The 19185-nt window shown below is 36.4% G+C and overlaps 1 protein-coding gene across 2 annotated transcripts in view; it reads left to right on the top strand.

Moving 5' to 3' along the window:
• RNF180 (ring finger protein 180) overlaps positions 1-19185 on the top strand; it is a 64616-nt gene that overhangs the window by 5373 nt on the left and 40058 nt on the right. For both annotated transcript variants that reach the window (XM_015848797.2, XM_015848796.2), the window contains exons 2-4: positions 188-319; positions 3660-3755; positions 8489-9448. In XM_015848797.2, the coding sequence (XP_015704283.1) occupies positions 218-319; positions 3660-3755; positions 8489-9448 (1158 nt within the window). In that variant the 5' untranslated portion in view covers positions 188-217. The remainder of the gene's footprint in view (positions 1-187; positions 320-3659; positions 3756-8488; positions 9449-19185) is intronic.

Below are 19185 nucleotides of genomic sequence, written 5' to 3' on the forward strand. Positions count from 1 at the left end.
TTTTACATACTTTCTTAAAGTGGTTAGGTAATGTGCTGTACAAAATCAGAGAGTGCTTGTAAACAAAAGCATTAGCCTCCTGCATCATGAAGGTAGATAGACTGATAGATTTCAGAGCTGCCAAAGAAAACCATGCGTGGTTTTAAGAGGTGACTGAATTGTACATTTTTATGGTCTTTTCAAATAGACTTACAGAGCTGAAGAATCACAAGTTGAAATGAATAACCAAGAGACTGATGTGCTACGTTGCTGGAGATGTAAAAAATACATAGCAAATTCTGTTTGCCTTGCAAAATGTTACGGAAAAGAGCCATCCAATGTAAGTATGATGTCTGAAGGGCTGTTTTGTTCTTGATTTTTTACTTTTTCCACTGCTATTGGTTTTTAATACTGTTAGTCTTGCCTTCACTAAATTTGCTTGTGGAGACAAGTACTAAAATATGGACAATTCCATAGAGAAAAATGTCAGTGGTAGTGTTACCAAACCCAGGTAATCAACAATCACCTAATGTTCTGCAGTGGCTGATGTTTGTGATTCATTTGTCCACTAGCTTCCGTATATATTGTTACCAGTTTACATATAAAAATCAGTTCTATCTCTGCATCTTGTTTTGTTATAATTTGTCTTAACAGGGAACTCTTTATTTCTAAGGTGTACTTTAAATGCTAATGCTGATTTCCAGTTAACTGGTAGTTAACTGTGCGTCAGATATTCCCAGATCAGATACCTGTGCTATTAATTTTGAGAAAGTAGGGGGTAGTCTGTGCACATAAATTGCTGAGAGATTAGTCTGCCTGCCAGGGAGATGCACTGCCTGGCTAAATACCACATAGTAACTTGTATTGTACTGCTAAAATAAAGAGAAAAAAGATCATACAGAACAAAACAGTAACAGAATATTTCTTACTGCTTTGTAACATCAGTTAGCTATCATAAAGAGTTAGGGTCCTTCCAGGTATGCTGAGAACACCGTGCTTACATCCTGTGATGTTGAGTCAGAGAGAAAAAAATAAATAGAATATGTTGATTTTATTTGTTTTTGAACACACTAGAAATAAAATACAGCACCATTTGCTTTAGCACTGGAGAAAAGCATAAGCATATAACTTAGCTTTTCTTCAAATAAATGAAAGAAAGTCTTTTTTTTTCATCTAGAAACTGTTTCTAGAGGAAAGCTAGATATCAACACACACACAAAAAGATAAACCAGTTATGTTGTGCTTAAGATCTGCATTTGGAATTTATTGTCAAGTTAGAAGCTCAATGCTTTTGAATAGTGATTTGCCCCTACTCATTATGTACCCCTCCAACAATACAAAAGTAAAAATTCTAAATGGCTTTTCTGATACAGAAATTAAAATTTAACAGTAACATTAGTCTGTTTGAAGAAATAAGCAAAACATTTCCAAAGTCAGCAGTATTTGGATGCAGATATTTCTTGACAATAATAACTTTGTTCTAATCAAGATCTCTTCATATTTAATGCAATTAAATCATTTTTCTGAGCTTGTTCTTGAATAGTATGTTGCTAGTGCCTTATTAGTGGAGTTATTCCATTTGTAAATTGAAGCCCAGATTATGACTATATAAATACATATATATACATTTAGAAGGAAAGCTTCAGTTCCAGAGCACTGTTATTCTAGAAAATTATGTGTTCCTGTACTTGACAAGCGCGTGAGAAGATACCTACAAGTGGGAAGGCAAAGACTCATCTGCTGTGTACATAGTAGGAAATTCCCCTTTTCTGTATAGGTTTTGTGGGTACCTTATTAAAATAACTCACAGAATATACTCACATTGTCTTTCTCACATTGCAAAGTACACTGATCGTATTTTCAATTTTAGTTCTTTTTACAGGTTGTTTTTTTTTTTTTTTTTTTTTTTTTTTTTTACATGATACTTTGTTTTGTGGAAGGGAACATCTTTGCAAAGTCAAGTCTAACGCACATTTCTTAAGGCAGTGCAGCTCCTCTGATACACTCTGAGGGGTCAAGTAGAAGTACTAATGTATCCCATGCTACTCCATCAGAGTACTAAGACACGCCTTTCAAGCGAATCTCTGAGTTTACTACAAACATGGGTATCCTGAATCAAGATTCAGGGTGACTTGATTGTCATCACAATGTGTTTTCCTGTGTTTCAGGATGTAGGATTAACATGGGTAGAGTCAATTTTCAATATGGATGTGATCTTAGTTTGCTAACATACTGTAATCTTAGAAAGATTAATTTCTTGCTTATTTCTTTTATGATCAAACTCCTCTTGCCTGCAAAGCTTGAGGGTGTAGAATATTTTTTCATAGTATATCCTAAAGGTTTTTTGTTTGTTGTGTTTGTAGGGAATTTCCATTCCTTTCATGGCATAGTGGAACTTTAAATTGTTAGTAAAGGTTCATCTTTATTTTTGGTAGTAAAGGTTCATCTTTATTCTGAACAGAACTGGAAGTGCTCTTTTACTAATTATGTAGATAGTAGATAAACGTAATTTAATACAGCTTTCTGAGTCAGCAGGAGACAGAGAAAGTACTCAGTAGAGTAATATTTTCAGTACATCATCTTCCTCTTTGAATTTTAGGCTTGCAGTTGAATATGTAGCTTAAATACAAGTAAAATAATATTCTTAGAACAAATATTAAAACCAAATGTTGAAGTTATGAATACATTATAGATCCTTTAAATCAGGATTATGTCTAAGTTGAATCAGAATTATATCTAAGTTGAAGTACATGCAGTCTTCATAATGAGGAGGAGGGTGATACGGCAAATGGATCTGTTTAACTTTTGCTGTCATTAAGTGGAGAATTTCTAGAAGTTTGTGTACAGTATATGGCCCACTTTCAATTCTCAGAATAAAATTTTTACTTCCATTAGTCCCATAACTCACATAAGTTCCAAACACTGACTAGTCAGTCAGTGTTTTTTCACATTCATCACCTTTAACAAAGGATTTTGAGACTTTGATACTTACTAGAGCTTATGTCTTAGCCATCCTTATAACTTTACTGACATTTGAAACTACATTAAGACATTTTACCTACACTTATGTCATTTCTGTGCTAGAGGGTAGCTAAGTAATTTTTTTTATTTTAGTGTCAGTTACTGAAATGCTCTATTAGTCTTACAAACTTTAATTTTTTTCTCTTTATTTGGTCACATTATTGCACATAAAACTCAAAAATTAATAAAATCCCTGGTTTCTCAGATAATTTTTCTGAAAGCATTTCAGAAGTGATTATAAATCAATTCAAGCAATAGATGTCCAATACTGACCAGTCTTCATATAAACTATAACTTAAGATTTTCCTGCCTTTATGGAAAATGGTACCAGCTGATAGAGCATGTGAAATCAGTTTCCTTATATACTTGGAAGATCAGCTGTTGCATACTTTCTGTTCTTGCAAACAAAATAAAAACACCTCCAGACGCCTCCATCTCCACAGTGGAGTCTGCCCAATGTCCTTAGATTCAGAAATAGTATATTCTTGACTGTATCTACTTGATTTTTGGCTTAAAGAATGTACCAGCATCTTTGAGATTTGTCATTTGTTAATAAAAATATTTACTGAGTTTGGGAGGCTGATATTTGACTATGTTCAAACAAAAAAAAAAGCTTACATGAACATTGAATAACAATACAGTATTATTTTTTTCAATAGATATCACGGCATTCAGCTGTTGCTCAGGAGCCTTGCAATGTATGGCATGTGAGCTTAGAAGCTATTCCAGAGTGGGTCAAATGCGTCATCGAGAAGGTAGATATATTTTTTCTTGTATCTTTATCATTTAACAAAACATGAAATAAGGAGGGAAGAAATTTCCAGAATACTTCTCTGAAAAGTTCTATATATATTACAGAGACTTTCTAGCTGAGGGTTTTTCTTCTTGGTAACCTATATTATAGTGGAAGACTTTTACCTTACATTTATTATTTTCTTATGTACAAGGGCTGCTCTGAACTTAATGCCTCCTACTTTACAGTGCTGGTCCACCACGTCAAAGGCAGATGGTTATGGTATGTCAGTAGAGGTCAAACCTTCCCACTGATATTCCATTACGTTTTGTTGCTGTGCAACATATGGCAGCAGAGGGGCAGACTGACAAAATGACATCTCACGTGGAAGTTCATACAAAGGAAAGGTGAGGAACTGAATTCCTCAATGAAGAAAAATGCACTGTTCTGATCATGAGGAAGCAAAATTGCTTCGGACAGTTTCTTGGCAATACCAGACCAATATTCCAATAGTCATATGCAAAAGAAGAGCTGAAGTCACCCAACTGATAAAGGGGACCTCTGGCCATACACACTCCTTCACAGTGAACAGCCAACATCCAGGTGACACTCTTTTCTCAGTGGCTGGCCTTTATGTGAGCCCGTGGTGACTCCACTCAGACTCCACCCCTTCTGATCACCTGGGGAGCACAGGTGTAAACAATTTGCCTGTGCTCCCTGGGTCAGTGACACTTCTTCATCAAGTGCTTGATCACCAGTTCAAGCTATGACCTAACAGTTCCCCTACATGCACCCACTGACATTCATTGACTCCTACTGAACACTGAAGGTGGCCTAACAGTGGATACGTACATTGTGAGGCAGTGGGTGGTGTGTTTCAGCCGATGCAGATTGTCATGAGCATGGCATGCAGGCTCTTTTTCATTGCTGGGGGGAATGCATAGGGAGCGGTGGTGATTATATATTAAAATGTGTGAATTATTTAGGCTTTGGCTTTTGGTTTGTGCTGATCATTGTATCTTTTGTGGACAGTAACAGTGAAGGTTTTTTAGAGATTTGTTTTTGGGATATTATGTAATTTCTTTCTTTTACATACTGTGATTTTTTTTATATGACTAGAAAGTACTTGCTTGCTTGGAAGTTCCAAGGTCTGATGACAAGCTAGTGTCAATTCATTTGAGTCTTAACTGCCTGTTGAAAATTATAAGACATCTCACAACTGTTGAAATTGTTGTTTCTGTTGAGTATATTCTTTTTTTTAGGTTTAGAACTTAAATGTTATTTGTAGAATCACATAATGGTGTGGGTTGGAAGGGGACTTAAAGCTCACCCAGTTCTGATCCCGTGCCATAAGCAGAGTTTCCAGACATCAGATCAAGCTGATCAGGGCCCCATCCAACCTGGCCTTGGCACCTCTAGGGATGGGGCAGCCACAACTTCTCTGGACAGCCTGTTTGAGTGCCATACCACCCTCTGAGTAAGGAATTTCCACCTAATATCTACCTTAAATCTCTCCTCCTTAGTTTAAACCATTCTCTTTCATCGGGTCACTATAAGACCTTGTAAAATGTTGCTCTGCCTCGTACTTATAAGCTCCTTTCAAGTACTGGATGGCCATAATGAGGTCTCTCCAGAGTCTTGACTTCTCCAGGTTGAACAAGCCCATCTCCCTCAGCCTTTCTTTGTAAGAATGGCACTCCACCCCTCTGATCATCTTCATGATTCAGTTCACATCTGTCTTCTTTGCAGGCCCGAGGCCTAGATGCAGTACTGCAGGTGGAGCCTCATGAGGGTAGAGAAGAGGACAGCCCCGTCTGTCTCCCTGCTGACCACCCTTCTGTTGATGTAGCCCATGATAAAGTTGGCCTTCAGGGCTGAAAACACATATTACTGGCTTCTGTCAGTCTTTTCATCCACCAGAACCCCCCAAGTCTTTCTCTACTGGTAGTCTAGGAGAAGTAAGCCAAAACAGTTGTTTTTGTTTGCTGATCAGAAGAGGTTTAGTGTATTTCCTCAAAATTGCAGAAGAGCAACATTTTTCTGGTTGTCGAGGCACAGAAATCACTACTCTTTGAAAGTCTTCAGTGTCAGTGTTTTCTTTTCCCTTTCATGTCCTGGAACTCTTGCTTCATTCACTTCTGACCTCTATGGAAAAAATGTTGCAGGTTTATGGATATATATATTGGGTTTTAGAACAATTTTGGTTTATCCGCAGATCCTCCTGGGCTCTGAATAATGTTGTGATCATGTGTTATTTTCTCCTTTATGACTCCTGAATCAAAGGCTAAATCATTTTACATAAGCACAAAGTCTATTTGCAGCCTGCAACAGCCCACTGCTTCCCAGCCAGTTCTTTTTTGCCATCTGTCCCTGTTCTTAACCAGTCTCATTGGGTTTCATGCACACATTAATATATAAAAAAAAAAAACAACAAAAAAAAACTTCAATAGTTATAAATATCTGATCAGTGTTTCTGATGCCCATTATTAACTTGCATTCTGTTTTCCCTATCAGTCTTCGTTTTGTTTGGCTTCTTTGGGTAACCTTTTCTACTCTTCTGTCTTTATGGAGGTCATTTTTAAATGTGTACTCTCAGCTCTTCTTAAGGTCTTGCTGATTTTCCCACTGCTACTGCCTCTGCTATTACTTCTTAAACTGAGTCAGTGGTACATCAGTCCCTTACTAAGCTCATGCTAAATGAATCCCAAACTCCCTTGTACTTCATCTCCCAGTCTCCGTTCACACTGGACTTTAGGATGTACTTCCCTACAATCTCTTGCTTTCTCGTTCTTGCCGACTGTATTCTGGGCTGCATTAAAAAAGGAGAGGACAGCTGGGAGAAGGAGGTGATTCTCCCCCTCTGCTCATCTCTTGGGAGGCCCCATCTGGTGTACTGCATCCAGGTGTGTGGCGCCCAGTACAGGAAGGACATAGAGCTCTTAGAGGCCCTCCTCTGGGTCTGCTCTAAGATGATCAGAGCGGGAACTAGGCTTGTTTAGCCTGGAAAAGAGAAGACTCCAGGGAGACCTCGTTGTGACCTTCCAGTACTTTAAAGGAGCATATAAACAGAAGGGGGAACAGCTGTTTACGAGGATGGATAGTGATAGGACAAGGGGGAATGGTTTTAAACTGAGAAGGGGAGGTTTAGGTTACATATTAGAGGGAAATTTTTCACTCAGGGTGTTGATGCACTGAAACAGGTTGCCCAAGGAGGTTGTCCCATTCCTGGAGGCATTCAAAGCCAGACTGGATGTGGCTCTAGGCAGCAGTGAAATTCTCTGCTGTTCAAGGGAACCTCTTATATTCCAGTTTGCCAGGCACGAAGCTTTCTTCCCTAACCTTTGAGGATAATTTCCTTCTCCCTGCCTATTGATTGAGGTTACTACCACAGTAAAAAGTGTTTTTTTCCTTAATTTTAGTGCCTAGTCCTCACCATCCAAGAAAAAGAGTGTGAGAGACTTATAGTAAATCTCTGAGTGGCTTAATTGTTCTTAGGGAATGGCATAGAGACAGTTTGTCAGCCTTACAGACTAGGACTGCATGTTTAATGAGTTTTGTGGGATTTGTAAGTGTTTGGGCATATGCAAACAGATTTATTTTTCTCTTAGTTAATAACATGTCCAGATTTAAACAGGTTCTCATCTGGCATATCTGATACTTTGTGAAATTTTATGTTTTTAACCCACTATGAAGAAGTGAGTTTCTCAAAGAAGTGTTTTCATAACTTTTAACAGTATCGCATGAAAAATAACTATTCTTCCACACACATTCTTTTCTGAAACTGCAAAAGTGCTTTTACTGAAACTTTCAAAAGTGTTCACTCAGACAAATGTTGGTCATTGAATCATTTGCCAAGCTACCTTGCAAAGATATTTGCAACTGAAAGCAGTGCTTTTGCTAGAAGCGCTAGCCAGCTTCTGTATTGGTTGCTAACCTCACTTCAGGCACACTAGTGAACAGCGTGTGACTGGAGTTGATAATGATGTTTCTCATCTGGGCTGTGGTTCTGCAAATACTAGCATCCCTTTAATCCTCAAAGAAGTTTCTCCTGAACAGATGAGTATAGCTGTGCAAGCATGAAGGAGATTTTAGGTCTTAGATGTGTATTTTCTTTTCAAAGAGTGTCATTAGGATTAAAATGAGATTCATAAAAATGTTGATAATATAAATAAGCATGTCCCTAATGATACAGTATTAGGGATTTATGATGGTGTGTTCACACAGATTATGTTGTTATACTACATAAACCAAAATGCAAGAAACATGTCAAGCTTTTTGTGGGTAAGCAAAGAAAAAACCTGTATTTTCTTTGTGAGAAATCTCCTTCCACTCTACTTGGTATGCAAGAAATGCACCAGAACTCAGGAAAACTCAGCAGAGAAACTGTGCTTGCCAGTTCCAGATTAACATGTTATATTAATTTCCTTGTTTAAAAGGATCTAATGTTTTCACTGGTATTGTTCATCCTATGAACAAATTATTAGAATATTTTAGAGCCCCTACGTTTTGAAGTGTATATTAGTACTAGAATTCTTACATTTAGAATAGTTGTCACTTAGAATTAATTATCACTTCAGTAAGCAGTTTTCTCTGGAACGTTTTTTATGGTGGATTTTCTTTTTGGAGTCTCTTTTCTTGTGTTCAAAAAACAGAAACTAAACCTTTTAGTAGAAGGACAAAAGTAAATACAGTAATGATTTCCTAATCTTGGATTTTAATGAATGTGTTGAATGATGGTTTGTTTTTTGTTAATAGGCACAGTGGACCGTTGGAAAACTGCACTGTCCATTTTGTGAGGCCCGTTTAGGGGGCTTTAACTTTGTTTGCAACACAAAATGCTCCTGTGGACAGCTAGTAAATATACATTTCTGCAAAAGTCGGACTGATTATCAAGCAGCTTGTCCTGTTAGGTTGGCAAAGTCAGCAGGAAAACACTTACCTCTCTGTGAAATTAAGTCCGGTTTTAGCAGGGGTAGCCACCATGAAGTGGTAACAGCAGTTTCAGATATCAGCCCCCAGGAGGTTTCATACATCACCAGAAAGAATAACAACGATACTAAAAGATTTACAGAAGCACTTTGTCTAGAAGCAAGATCTCCCAGATTTGTAATGGAAAGTAAAAAAATTGCCATAACGGCATTAAATCAAAAAGGAAATCTTTTTGCTTCCTGTCTGAATGATGCACACACACTGAAACCTTTTCACCGAAGATCACACAGTTTGGATTTAAATATCAGAGAGACACTTGCTTTGCCACCTGTGTTATTTGAAACTTCCAGTATGGGACCGGTTTACCACATGAAATGGTCGAATGGCCAAAATGACAATCCATCACTTTATACACCAGGTGACCTGCAATTAGACTCTAATAATAGTGCTTTTCAGGTCCAACATAGTTCAGGTGCTGGCAAACTACAAAAAAGATTTCGAGCTTTGTCCTGTACCACATTGGTACATAGAGACACAGAAAGTGATGAATGTGATTTTGAAGCTACTGGAAAATCTTCTGGGAATGCCATTGCTGATGGATCACCTTTTCTGATGAACATTTCTTCATCTACAAGTTCTGTAGAAGAGGAACAGTATATTGCACCCGTGACTCCTGTGCAGTCTACAAGTATTTCTTCCATCCAAAACCTGAGTAAGAGAGAAAAAAGCAAGTTGAAAAGCATGAGGAGAAAACAGAGGCGGCGAGAACAGTGGCTACAGAATCAAGTAGGTGTTTAAAGTGATTTGTGCTACTTTTTTTTTGTTTGGCTTACTTTTACAATTTTTTTAATTTTTGATACTGTTTCTTAATTTGATTTTAACACAGCACTGCTGTACAGGCTTAGGTATCCTGCAAACAAGGCATTTCAACTTCTTTCTAATTTGTCTAACTCAATTCAATCTATTTTTTCCCACATAAGATCAAATTGTAATGGATACATATATATATATATAACTCATTTCTGTTGGCTTTCTTAATGCTTTGTGATATAACAGCAAATCTGAAGTGGGAAGAAATACAGTAAAATTTAATCAATGTGACTGAAGGCAGCCTACACATTCAAATCTTGTAAATGAGAAACCATAGTATTTCAGAAGCTTTTAAATACTATATAATATCAATTTAGGTTATACTTGCAGAAAAAAATATTTTTAAAGGTGTCTGAATTTATTATTCATTTATTTATTATATATATTATATATGTGTGTTATGTATATATAATATGTATATTATATTATTTATAACATAAACCTTTCTTTGAGTAAAGGATTGAATATTGCTTTTGAAGATATAAGTTTTAGTATCTAAATGTCTTACCTACTAATATAAAAAGAAACTGCATATTTTTATCTTTTATACGGCTATGGTTTCCATCTTCAGGTTATCTAATGAAGATCAAAATTGAAGACTATAGACAGTAATTTTTTCTTGAGGAGCTGGAGACCAAGAATATATATTAAAGTGAAAAATATTTTTTGCTTAGGGACTAAATAGAAAGGCTAGTACTAAAAAATAAAATAAAAATAAATAAATAAATAAAATTTCTCCTCATAAAATTCCTGCAGTAAAAGACTGTGTGGCTGTGAAAGCAAACATACAAACTTGCATAAAAGAAGTAGAATTTACTGAAAAAATCATTCAGTTTTGGATAGGTATGTTTTTTAACCTTAAAATGTGCCACAACAGTGACATATTTCACATGTACGTATTTTGATTATTTTGATGTGATTGTTTAACATCTGATAGCAGTCAGGTTGAATTTAATATTATGCCTCTCTAAGAAATGCCAAACTTATTTTAACAGACTATGCTTAGGTTAGATACTAAATTGTTTTTGTTGGTTTGCACATAATAAACAGGTTATATAGGATCAGTGGTTTGTGTATGAATCTTTGTACATAAATGATTGTTCCTCCTAATGCTCCAATGCAGTCCTACAGTACTCAGGCAGTGATTCATTTAAGTGCTCTTCTCAAAGGCACTTCAGAGCAGCAGAATCCTTATGTGGGTGAGTCTCTTCTAAGTTCTCTTCACTATAGGTACTATATACCTCATTTTTATATTTAATTAAAGCCTTTCTGAAGTGCAGTTTGAGAGAACAGAACTCTTCAGGCTTTGAAATTGCTTTGCAAATGCATCACAGTTCTCTACTTTTGTTTTGTAGCATGGTAACTTTATCTGTCAAGTTGTTTTCCTGTCTTTAAATAAGCCAAAATATGTCCATAAATGTTGTGTTGTGACAGAATGTGCACTACTATGAAGGTGAAGTATATAAAACTCAAATTGTAAATAGGAACAATTCTGTGAGCTTCTGACATACTTGGAGGCACTTGGAGGCCTGCACTGGGAGTACATGCAGGACTAAGCTGCCCTGCTAACAGCAGAGGGACCCAAGCTTCCTTCGACTGTTCTTCAGGGGAGAGCTCTTAAAACCTGCAGTGTATAAGCATTTTGTGCACATACATGTAGGCATATTTGTGTTCAGGAGGGATTTCTAGCTCTGCATTGTACTTTTTTTTTATTAGTTAATTTTTTTTTTATTTAACTTAAGTTAAAATTATTTAAGTCTAGGAAATGCCAGTGTTAATATTCTTTTCCTCAGAATTGTTACTATAGGTTTTTGTTACAAACTCTTCTTTTATGTGCATCTTTTTATTTTTGCATTGTTTGCTACAGTCTGAAGCTCATACTTGTATTCTAAAATATCTCAGACAGAGACATTATTGCTGCTCCTCCAGTTATATTTTATTTCTGTTCAGAATAATTTTACATAAAGGACGACTACTGAGCTAGCTTCAAAACTGCAGTATCCGTTCATCCATATCAGATGATTTTGACAATCATCCTGATCCACCTGAAGAAACATGTTACTGAGTATTCTGAGAGCCTACTCTGTCTCTACTTCTGAAGTTCTCTGCTTTCTTAGAAGATCTGTATTTCTTTAAACTGTTTAATTATTTTATGTGAAATAACTTGCTGTTACAGCTATCTGTGCTTGTCCCATACAATGATAACAGAAATAAAACATGGTAGACACAGATATCTAATCAGTTAGATAAATTGTTCTTACAGCTAAACCAAGTAAAACTAAGCCGCAGGCTGGAAAAATTCAGGCAGAGCAGGTCTGGCATAGCTTTAGCTCAGACCTTGCAGGCTGAGAACAGAGCTGATACCTGTTGCTAGCGGTGGCAATACTGCATTACAGAGCTATGTGGTTGCAAACATAAGGCAGTATCTTTAATTAGCTAGTACATTTTACAAGACTGTTAAGGAGCATCTGAGCCAAAACTTGATTGTAACTATTATCTGATATCTGTGTAATGAAGAGATTAATTATGTCATGGATTATAAATTACAGTATGGAAGAGGTATTAGTAATGATGGATTCATGCCCAAATGCATAACTTACCTTTATAAATTGCAACTGTACTTTCAGAGGGAGAATTGTAGTTTCTTTTGTTTTTATCGTGACTATTATCTGATACCTTTGTAATTAAAAGATTAATTCTGTCACATATTGTAAACTAGAGCAAGGAAGAGATATTAGCAATGATGGATTAATGCCTAATGCTTGACTTACCTTTCCTAAATTGCAGTTGTACTTTCAGAGGAAGCTGCATCTGAGGGACACAGCATGCAAAAGCTACTGGTTTTTGTGGTGCACTTACTGCTTCTCTTGCATGTCTGTAAATCCCAGCACTTTAGACTTTAATTACTTTCATCAGTAGTCTTCTCATGCATTTATTTATGACTGCAGTTTTTTAGGGTCTTCTGTAACCCAACCTCTTCATATAATCGTAGAACCATAGAAAACATAGTATGGCTGGGGTTGGGAGGGACTTTAATGATAATCTTTTTTTCCCCTTGAGACAAATAGATCTTTATCCTTTGTTTTAGTAAAAAGTACTACATTTCCTCCCAGTGAAGAATAGTTGAAAGCTGGGACTGCTGTTGTACAGGATAACTTTCTTCAAATGCTGATACTACAAATTATCTAATACTACTCTACATAAAAGATCAACCTTAGTAGAATCCTAGAATCATTTCGATTTATGTAGAACAGATTAAATAGCCTACAGAGGGGAAACTTTTCAAGCTTGTCCAGTTCCCTTTGGATGACATCCCTTCTTTGTGTCGTATCAACTGCACCACTGCTTGCCGATTTCAGGACTCCCTCTCATACACCACAGTCTCCCATTCCTCTGTATTTTATTGTTGACTGTCAAAAATGAGCATTCTTTAGATAGTGTACATCATTGTTAACATTCCATAGTTATTACTTCTTCAGTAAAATGATGATGAGCAGCTGAGAACTACAGAAATACTATATACTTTCTTCTTGCATACACTATTAAGTTTGTATTATTCTGTTTTTTCAATAAGCTCACAGACAACTTAGATAATAACGGTTTATGAGATGTGCTGTCCCTCAGCTAAGAACAGTGATTCCTTAATGGAGGTAAGTTACAGTGCTGTGCACACTGTGAAAAGCAGACTGAATTGCACAGTTATGTAATATGTCTCACGGCACATAAAAATGAAAGTTCAACAATACAAGTAGGAATACTGAAGTACTTCCATATTTATGAAATTTACTGCAGATTAATAGAAGGAATATGGATACACAGTAAGGAAAGAATTTAAGATTGGTTTTTATCTTGTAAGAGAATGAACTGTTACACAGTTTTGTGTCCCAGTCTTGTAATCTTTCACATCTACAGATTGTTCTGTTAACAATTCACTGACTCTGCATTTGTGCCACTTTAATATTTCTGATTCATTTTTGTGTTATCAAACACTCTGAATGCATGCAGATAGCAGCAGATTTGAGATATGGAAGCTTCCTTGGAGATTTAAACAGAGAGCAGACCTTGGTTCTATGAATATAAGTAGATTTTTTTTTTCCAGGAAAAAAGAAATTCCAAACATCTAGGAGCAGTAAATTTCCATAGAGTTTTGTTTATTTCTGTTTGAAGAACTAATCATTCATGCACTGTAGCATTCAAGATACTTGATTTTTCTCATTCACAACCCCCTTCAATTTTACAGTATCAAGGATGCTAGTGTTTATTTTCGTCATTGTTTTCTTCCTCCCCACTCAATATGTCATAATATGGCAAAAGATAACTGTGTGAAAAGAATTGGTTTCTTTACAACTCTTCAAAGTTTTTAAAAATTTTTTTGGTTAAAATCTAGACATGCATGGAAAAGTCATTCCAAACATTAAAAAGACCTCACACAAGTAGAAAAGAAATAAGAGATTTTGTAAAACCTCACAAGTCTATAAGTTGTCTGATTCTAGAAGGAAATAACAAAAAATAAAATATCAAATTAGTGGAATGAATTATTATACGTAACATCTGAAGAGGTGCTGTATGGTAGCTGCATTTCAAAAATGGAAATTTCATTTGCAAAAGTTACAAAACCATGACAGAAGTAGATCTAAGTAGATCTAATTCAGAATATGCCACCTTCCAAACTGCAGATTAAAATTAGCGTAAGGGAAAGGAATGCCAGAATCACAGCGCAACTCAGAAATATGTTTTATGTCAGAAACAAAATTCCAACTACATACTTATTCTGCTGTTTTCCTATTACATTATTCTTCGTAGAAATCAATTCACTGGTAAAGAAATCAGAGAGAAGTATTTAATTCATAAGGAGCAGGACAAAAAAAATACTAAGAAGAATATGACTGCCATCATTGTGAGGGCAAAATAATTAAACAGTGAAAGCAAATGTGCAGTGTGAGTGGTACATTCAGTGGGCTCCGAGAGCTGGCAAAACCAGGTGATGCTGAGGCATTTTTAATATTTTCCTGTTGGAAATATGAGTTTGCTTAAAAAAAAAAAAAAAATTAAAAAAAAAATTAGAAAGAAACATTATACCAGAGGTTCTGGAAAACTGTAGAGAACAAGTCCAAGTTTTTGTGTGTTTCCTCTGTTAATTTCCCCTTTCTTCATTTCAGCTGCAGTTTACAGTCTGGCTTTATCTTGCTTATTTTTAGGAAAATTTTAAGAAGGATTATAAACATAAGAAAATAAGTATTCTAATGTTTGGAGTGTTGTTTATTAACATAGGAAAAAAAAATCAATGATATAACAAAAATCTGCAGAAACCAAGCTAACACTAGCACGTCTAGAAGAGTGCCTTTGGTAGGGCCTCCTGTTCTTAAATCAGATTAATTTGCTTATATTCCTAAGTCCGAAGCATACTGGGTGTATTTAACTTCTTAGACCTGTTAAGATCACCAAGATTTAATCTTGACTTACCAAAGCAAATGCTTTTATCTGTGTTAGCAGTAGAGTTGGTGGGTTGTCTTCATTTCAAATACTTATTTTGTAGCATTGATAACATTGGAAAAGTAGGATTCTAGAACAGACAGTAGGAAAAGGTAGCACTGCTTATGGGTAGATCACTTTTGGAATTCACATTTTTTTCCTCACTGTTTAGTGTATTCAGTGTTCTATCTTGCTTACTACGGAAGACACAAGTTTGTATGAAAAGTTAGAGAGATTAAATACTTGTGGACCTGGTAGTTGTTCTTGGTTGCATAATGACATAGCTTGTACTGCATGTTACTGTCCCCTTGAAGTGAGTCTATAATCCAGACTAAGTTGAGAATGTTAATTATGTTACAGTAAAAATTAAGATTCTTTTAGTGGACTAGCAAACTGAATGCTGATTTTACGTGTTAGAAGAAATACAGAATAGAAACAGATTTCTCATAGATGATCAGGCCTCAGGTACAGGGAACTTCTAAAGTGAAAAGCAAAACACAATTTTTGTAGTCACTGTCACAATATGTTGTTGTTTCTTGCTGCAACACAACAAAACAGAAAACAAGTCATTAGCACGGTTTTGGCGATTGTTCCTTCTGATGGCTATAACAATGTAATTATTTAATTATTCTTAATGGAAATATATGAGACATTATCCAGAACTGACACTCTGTGAATTAAATTAAGTTGGGAGGTACTAAATAATCACTATATATTTACACTCTTACTCTGCAATATAAAGCAAAGAACTGAACCGTATTTATTGGATAGGTCTGCCTTGGAGCTTTAGTAGCCTTACATGCTTAATGTATTTAATAATATATACTTCAATCATGAATTAGTCTAACCTAGTATGTCTGGGGATAGATTGCTTTGCAGTCAACAGAAATTTGAATGTAGTCAGGGAATTCAAGTTTTGACTCCATACAGTATTTTTATTCTGTTGTAAACATTACTGTTTTTGTTGTTGGTGGTTTTTTCTTTTTTTCAGAGTGATTACTTTATAAATAGCAGAAAATGAAATATTGTTCAAAAAATTAAGAACGCTGGAAGTAAACATTATCCTATGTGATAAGAGAATCTTGATGTATTCTGGGAATGTGAGGGTGAATGCTTTGGGAGGTTGATGCTAAATTCTTGGTTAAGGTCAGTTTCAGTGACAGTACCAATCACCAGTTCACTCAGTTAATTGTGAATAAGCAAATCTGAGAACCCTGTCCAGCTGCATGTTGTGCTTCTGGAATCAAAAGTAATGACAACAACCATTTTACAGAACACTTCTTATGCAGGAAGTTGCCTGACCCCTAGCTCTCTTTTCACAAGGAAAGCACGTTTTCTGGGTGAAAAAGTAGGCACGGAAACAAATAGCTGAAATCTAGTTCAGACTATATGCCTAATGATTTCAGTGCTTCCTAAGAAATTAACATACATAATAGGGCCATTTTAGGGGGAGTCACATGAATGCTGTTAACGCTAGATAATCACAATCTGAAGATGTGATTCAGTCCTAGTTGCTTCTAGCTAAAACAGGTATTCATTCTTGTGCATGTCTCTTTCCTTTTGTGCTAAGTGAAGCTTGAGTGGACGAGACTGTATATCTTAAATATAGTTAGAATTACATGGTCGCTCCATGTATTTATAAAAGTAGTCTTAAATTGCAACTGATACGTTTTTTTATCATTTGATAGCAGAACCATTGTTCTGAAAAGAAAAATGTGCCCCAAAAGTGGTAATGCATCCGGAGACTACTGCATAGTTTTAGCTATAGTCTCATAACAATTATATTTATTGTACAGTAGCATGCTGTATCATATGACAAACAGTAAGATTTTTTTCTGCTGTTTTTTCTTAGACGTAACAAATTTGAGGAAAAAAATGGTCTAAAGCAGTACATGTATCGATAGATCAGCAAAAAGTACGCATCAGACTTATTTCATAGCTGCATAGCTGTCATGGAATATTGCTCTATAATGCCAAATTATAATGATGCCAAACATATGGATACTGATGATTACACAATTGACTGCAAAATATTTGCCAGTGCATTACATGTAATTTTTGTGCTTGTTTCATTCTTTCCATAAGGGGAACTTGGCATTAGCTTCTTCATATTGCATTAGACATTCCTCCCAAAGCTTATGAAAATTATTTCACATACATTTTTTTCAGTGGGGATGTTTTGGAAAAGGCTGCCCTATATCTAAACAGTAGCTGTCATTGCAGATGATTTGTATTCCAAAAAATACATTACTTTTTGAATTACATAAGCATTCATATGCTAGTAACTACTCAGAAGAGAAGACAGAGCATTCTGGAAGGACAGAAATAAAGTTAGATGTAGAAATTTACAAATGTACAGTATCATTATGTTAAATGTACAGTTACGGAAGCCAGGAGCCAAAGAACCACAAAGAACCCTCCAGAAAAAAATGCTGTACCACTTACTTTAAATACGTGTACGTTCATGCTCTGTGAATCATTGGATTTGTAAACGATATCTGTTTCATTGTGTAGCTTTTCTATAAAAGTGTTTTGCTGCGTTTTTCATAAAGCCATCAGCAGGTAGGGTATCCTATTTGTTTGTTTTGGAGCACTTCAGAATTGTTAGATACTTGTCATTGTGGGTAAAATCAATAACCCTTGCCTCACTGGCATGCACTGTATCTTCTGAAATGATTCAGTGGGAGAGAACAGTCAACTAGAAGGTTAATAGACCCAGTAAGCCAAAATTAGTGTATCTGTTTTTTTCAGGCAGACATTTTTAATTGAGAACACAGAGCGCAGCAGAGGCAAAGGGAGGAAATCCTGCCCCTCTACTGTGTACTGGTTAGATGTCACCTGAACTATTGCATCCAGAAGCGGAGTCTTCAGTACTGGAGAGACGTGGACCTGTTGGAGCGTGTCCAGAGGGCCACAGATGATCCAAGAGATTAAACATCCCCACTACAAGGACAGGGTGAGAGAGCTAAGGCTGTTCAGACTGGAGTAGAGAAGGCTCCAGGAGACTTTACAGCAGCCTTTCATTATCTAAAGCAGGGCTATAAGAAAGGACAGACCATTTGCAGAGTTTGTTGGTATAGGACAAAGAAAATGTCTTCAAACTAAAAAATGGGAGATTTAGATTAGATATAAGGAAAAAGTTTTTTAAAATAAGGATAGTGAGGCACTGGAACAGTTTGCCCAGAGATGTGATGGAACCTCTGTCCCTGGATGGACCAGGCTTTGAGCAACCTGATCTAGCTTTGTGTCTGTGTTCATTGAGGGGAGTTTGACCAGGTGGCCTTTAAAAGTCCCTTCTGACTCATACAACTCTGTGATTCTGTAATCACTCTGAATCATGCCCCTCCAATCTGGACCCTATAAGACAGTCTAGGAGCAAGCTGAATTCTGCACATATTCCTTTGCTCCTTTGCTGTCCTTTCCTGTGTCACAGGACATTTAATGTGAATGCAGTGAGGGTTACATGCAAGCTGAATCCATGGTTTTGCACTGTCAGGAAAGAGCGCGATGCTGAAAATATCTAAGTGCTCCTGTATGAATCAGTCTGAATACAGGCAGGCAGTCAGATGTCCTCACCGTATATTTCTGGGATCATCATGCAGAAGCATTTGAGCTAACACTGCACAGAAGTGTTTCTGATGTGCTATATTTATTTCTTCACACCATATTACAGTGGTTAGACTGCTCATATGTCTAACGAGCCCTGAAAACTTCAGATTAGCTTTGATGTGATTCTGGTTATGTCCTATGATACCTGCTAAATAAAACTACTGTGTAAAGAACATGTTGTCTTTGCAATTATGACAGTTAATCATAGAATAAAAAATCATAGAATGGTTAGGCTTGGAAAGAACCTTTAAGATCATGTAGTTACAGTCCCCCTGCCTATAGGCAGAGACAACACCCTATAGGCCAGGCTGCACAAAGCCCCATCCCGTCTAGCTTGGAAGGCTTCCAAGGGAGGGGACATCAACAGCCCCATTGGGGAGCCTGTTCCAGTGTCTCACCACCCTCGCATTAAAAAATTCTTTCTAGTATCCAGTCTAAATCTACCCTTTTCCAGTTTAAAACCATTTGCTCTCATCCTGTTGCTACATGCCCTTCTAAAAAGCTTCACAGTTTTCTTGTGGGCCCCCTCTAGGTATGGGAAGACTGCTATAAGGTTTCCCCAGGGCCTTCTT

Source organism: Coturnix japonica, chromosome Z, assembly GCF_001577835.2.
Source record: "Coturnix japonica isolate 7356 chromosome Z, Coturnix japonica 2.1, whole genome shotgun sequence".
Classification (NCBI taxonomy): Eukaryota; Metazoa; Chordata; class Aves; order Galliformes; family Phasianidae; genus Coturnix; species Coturnix japonica.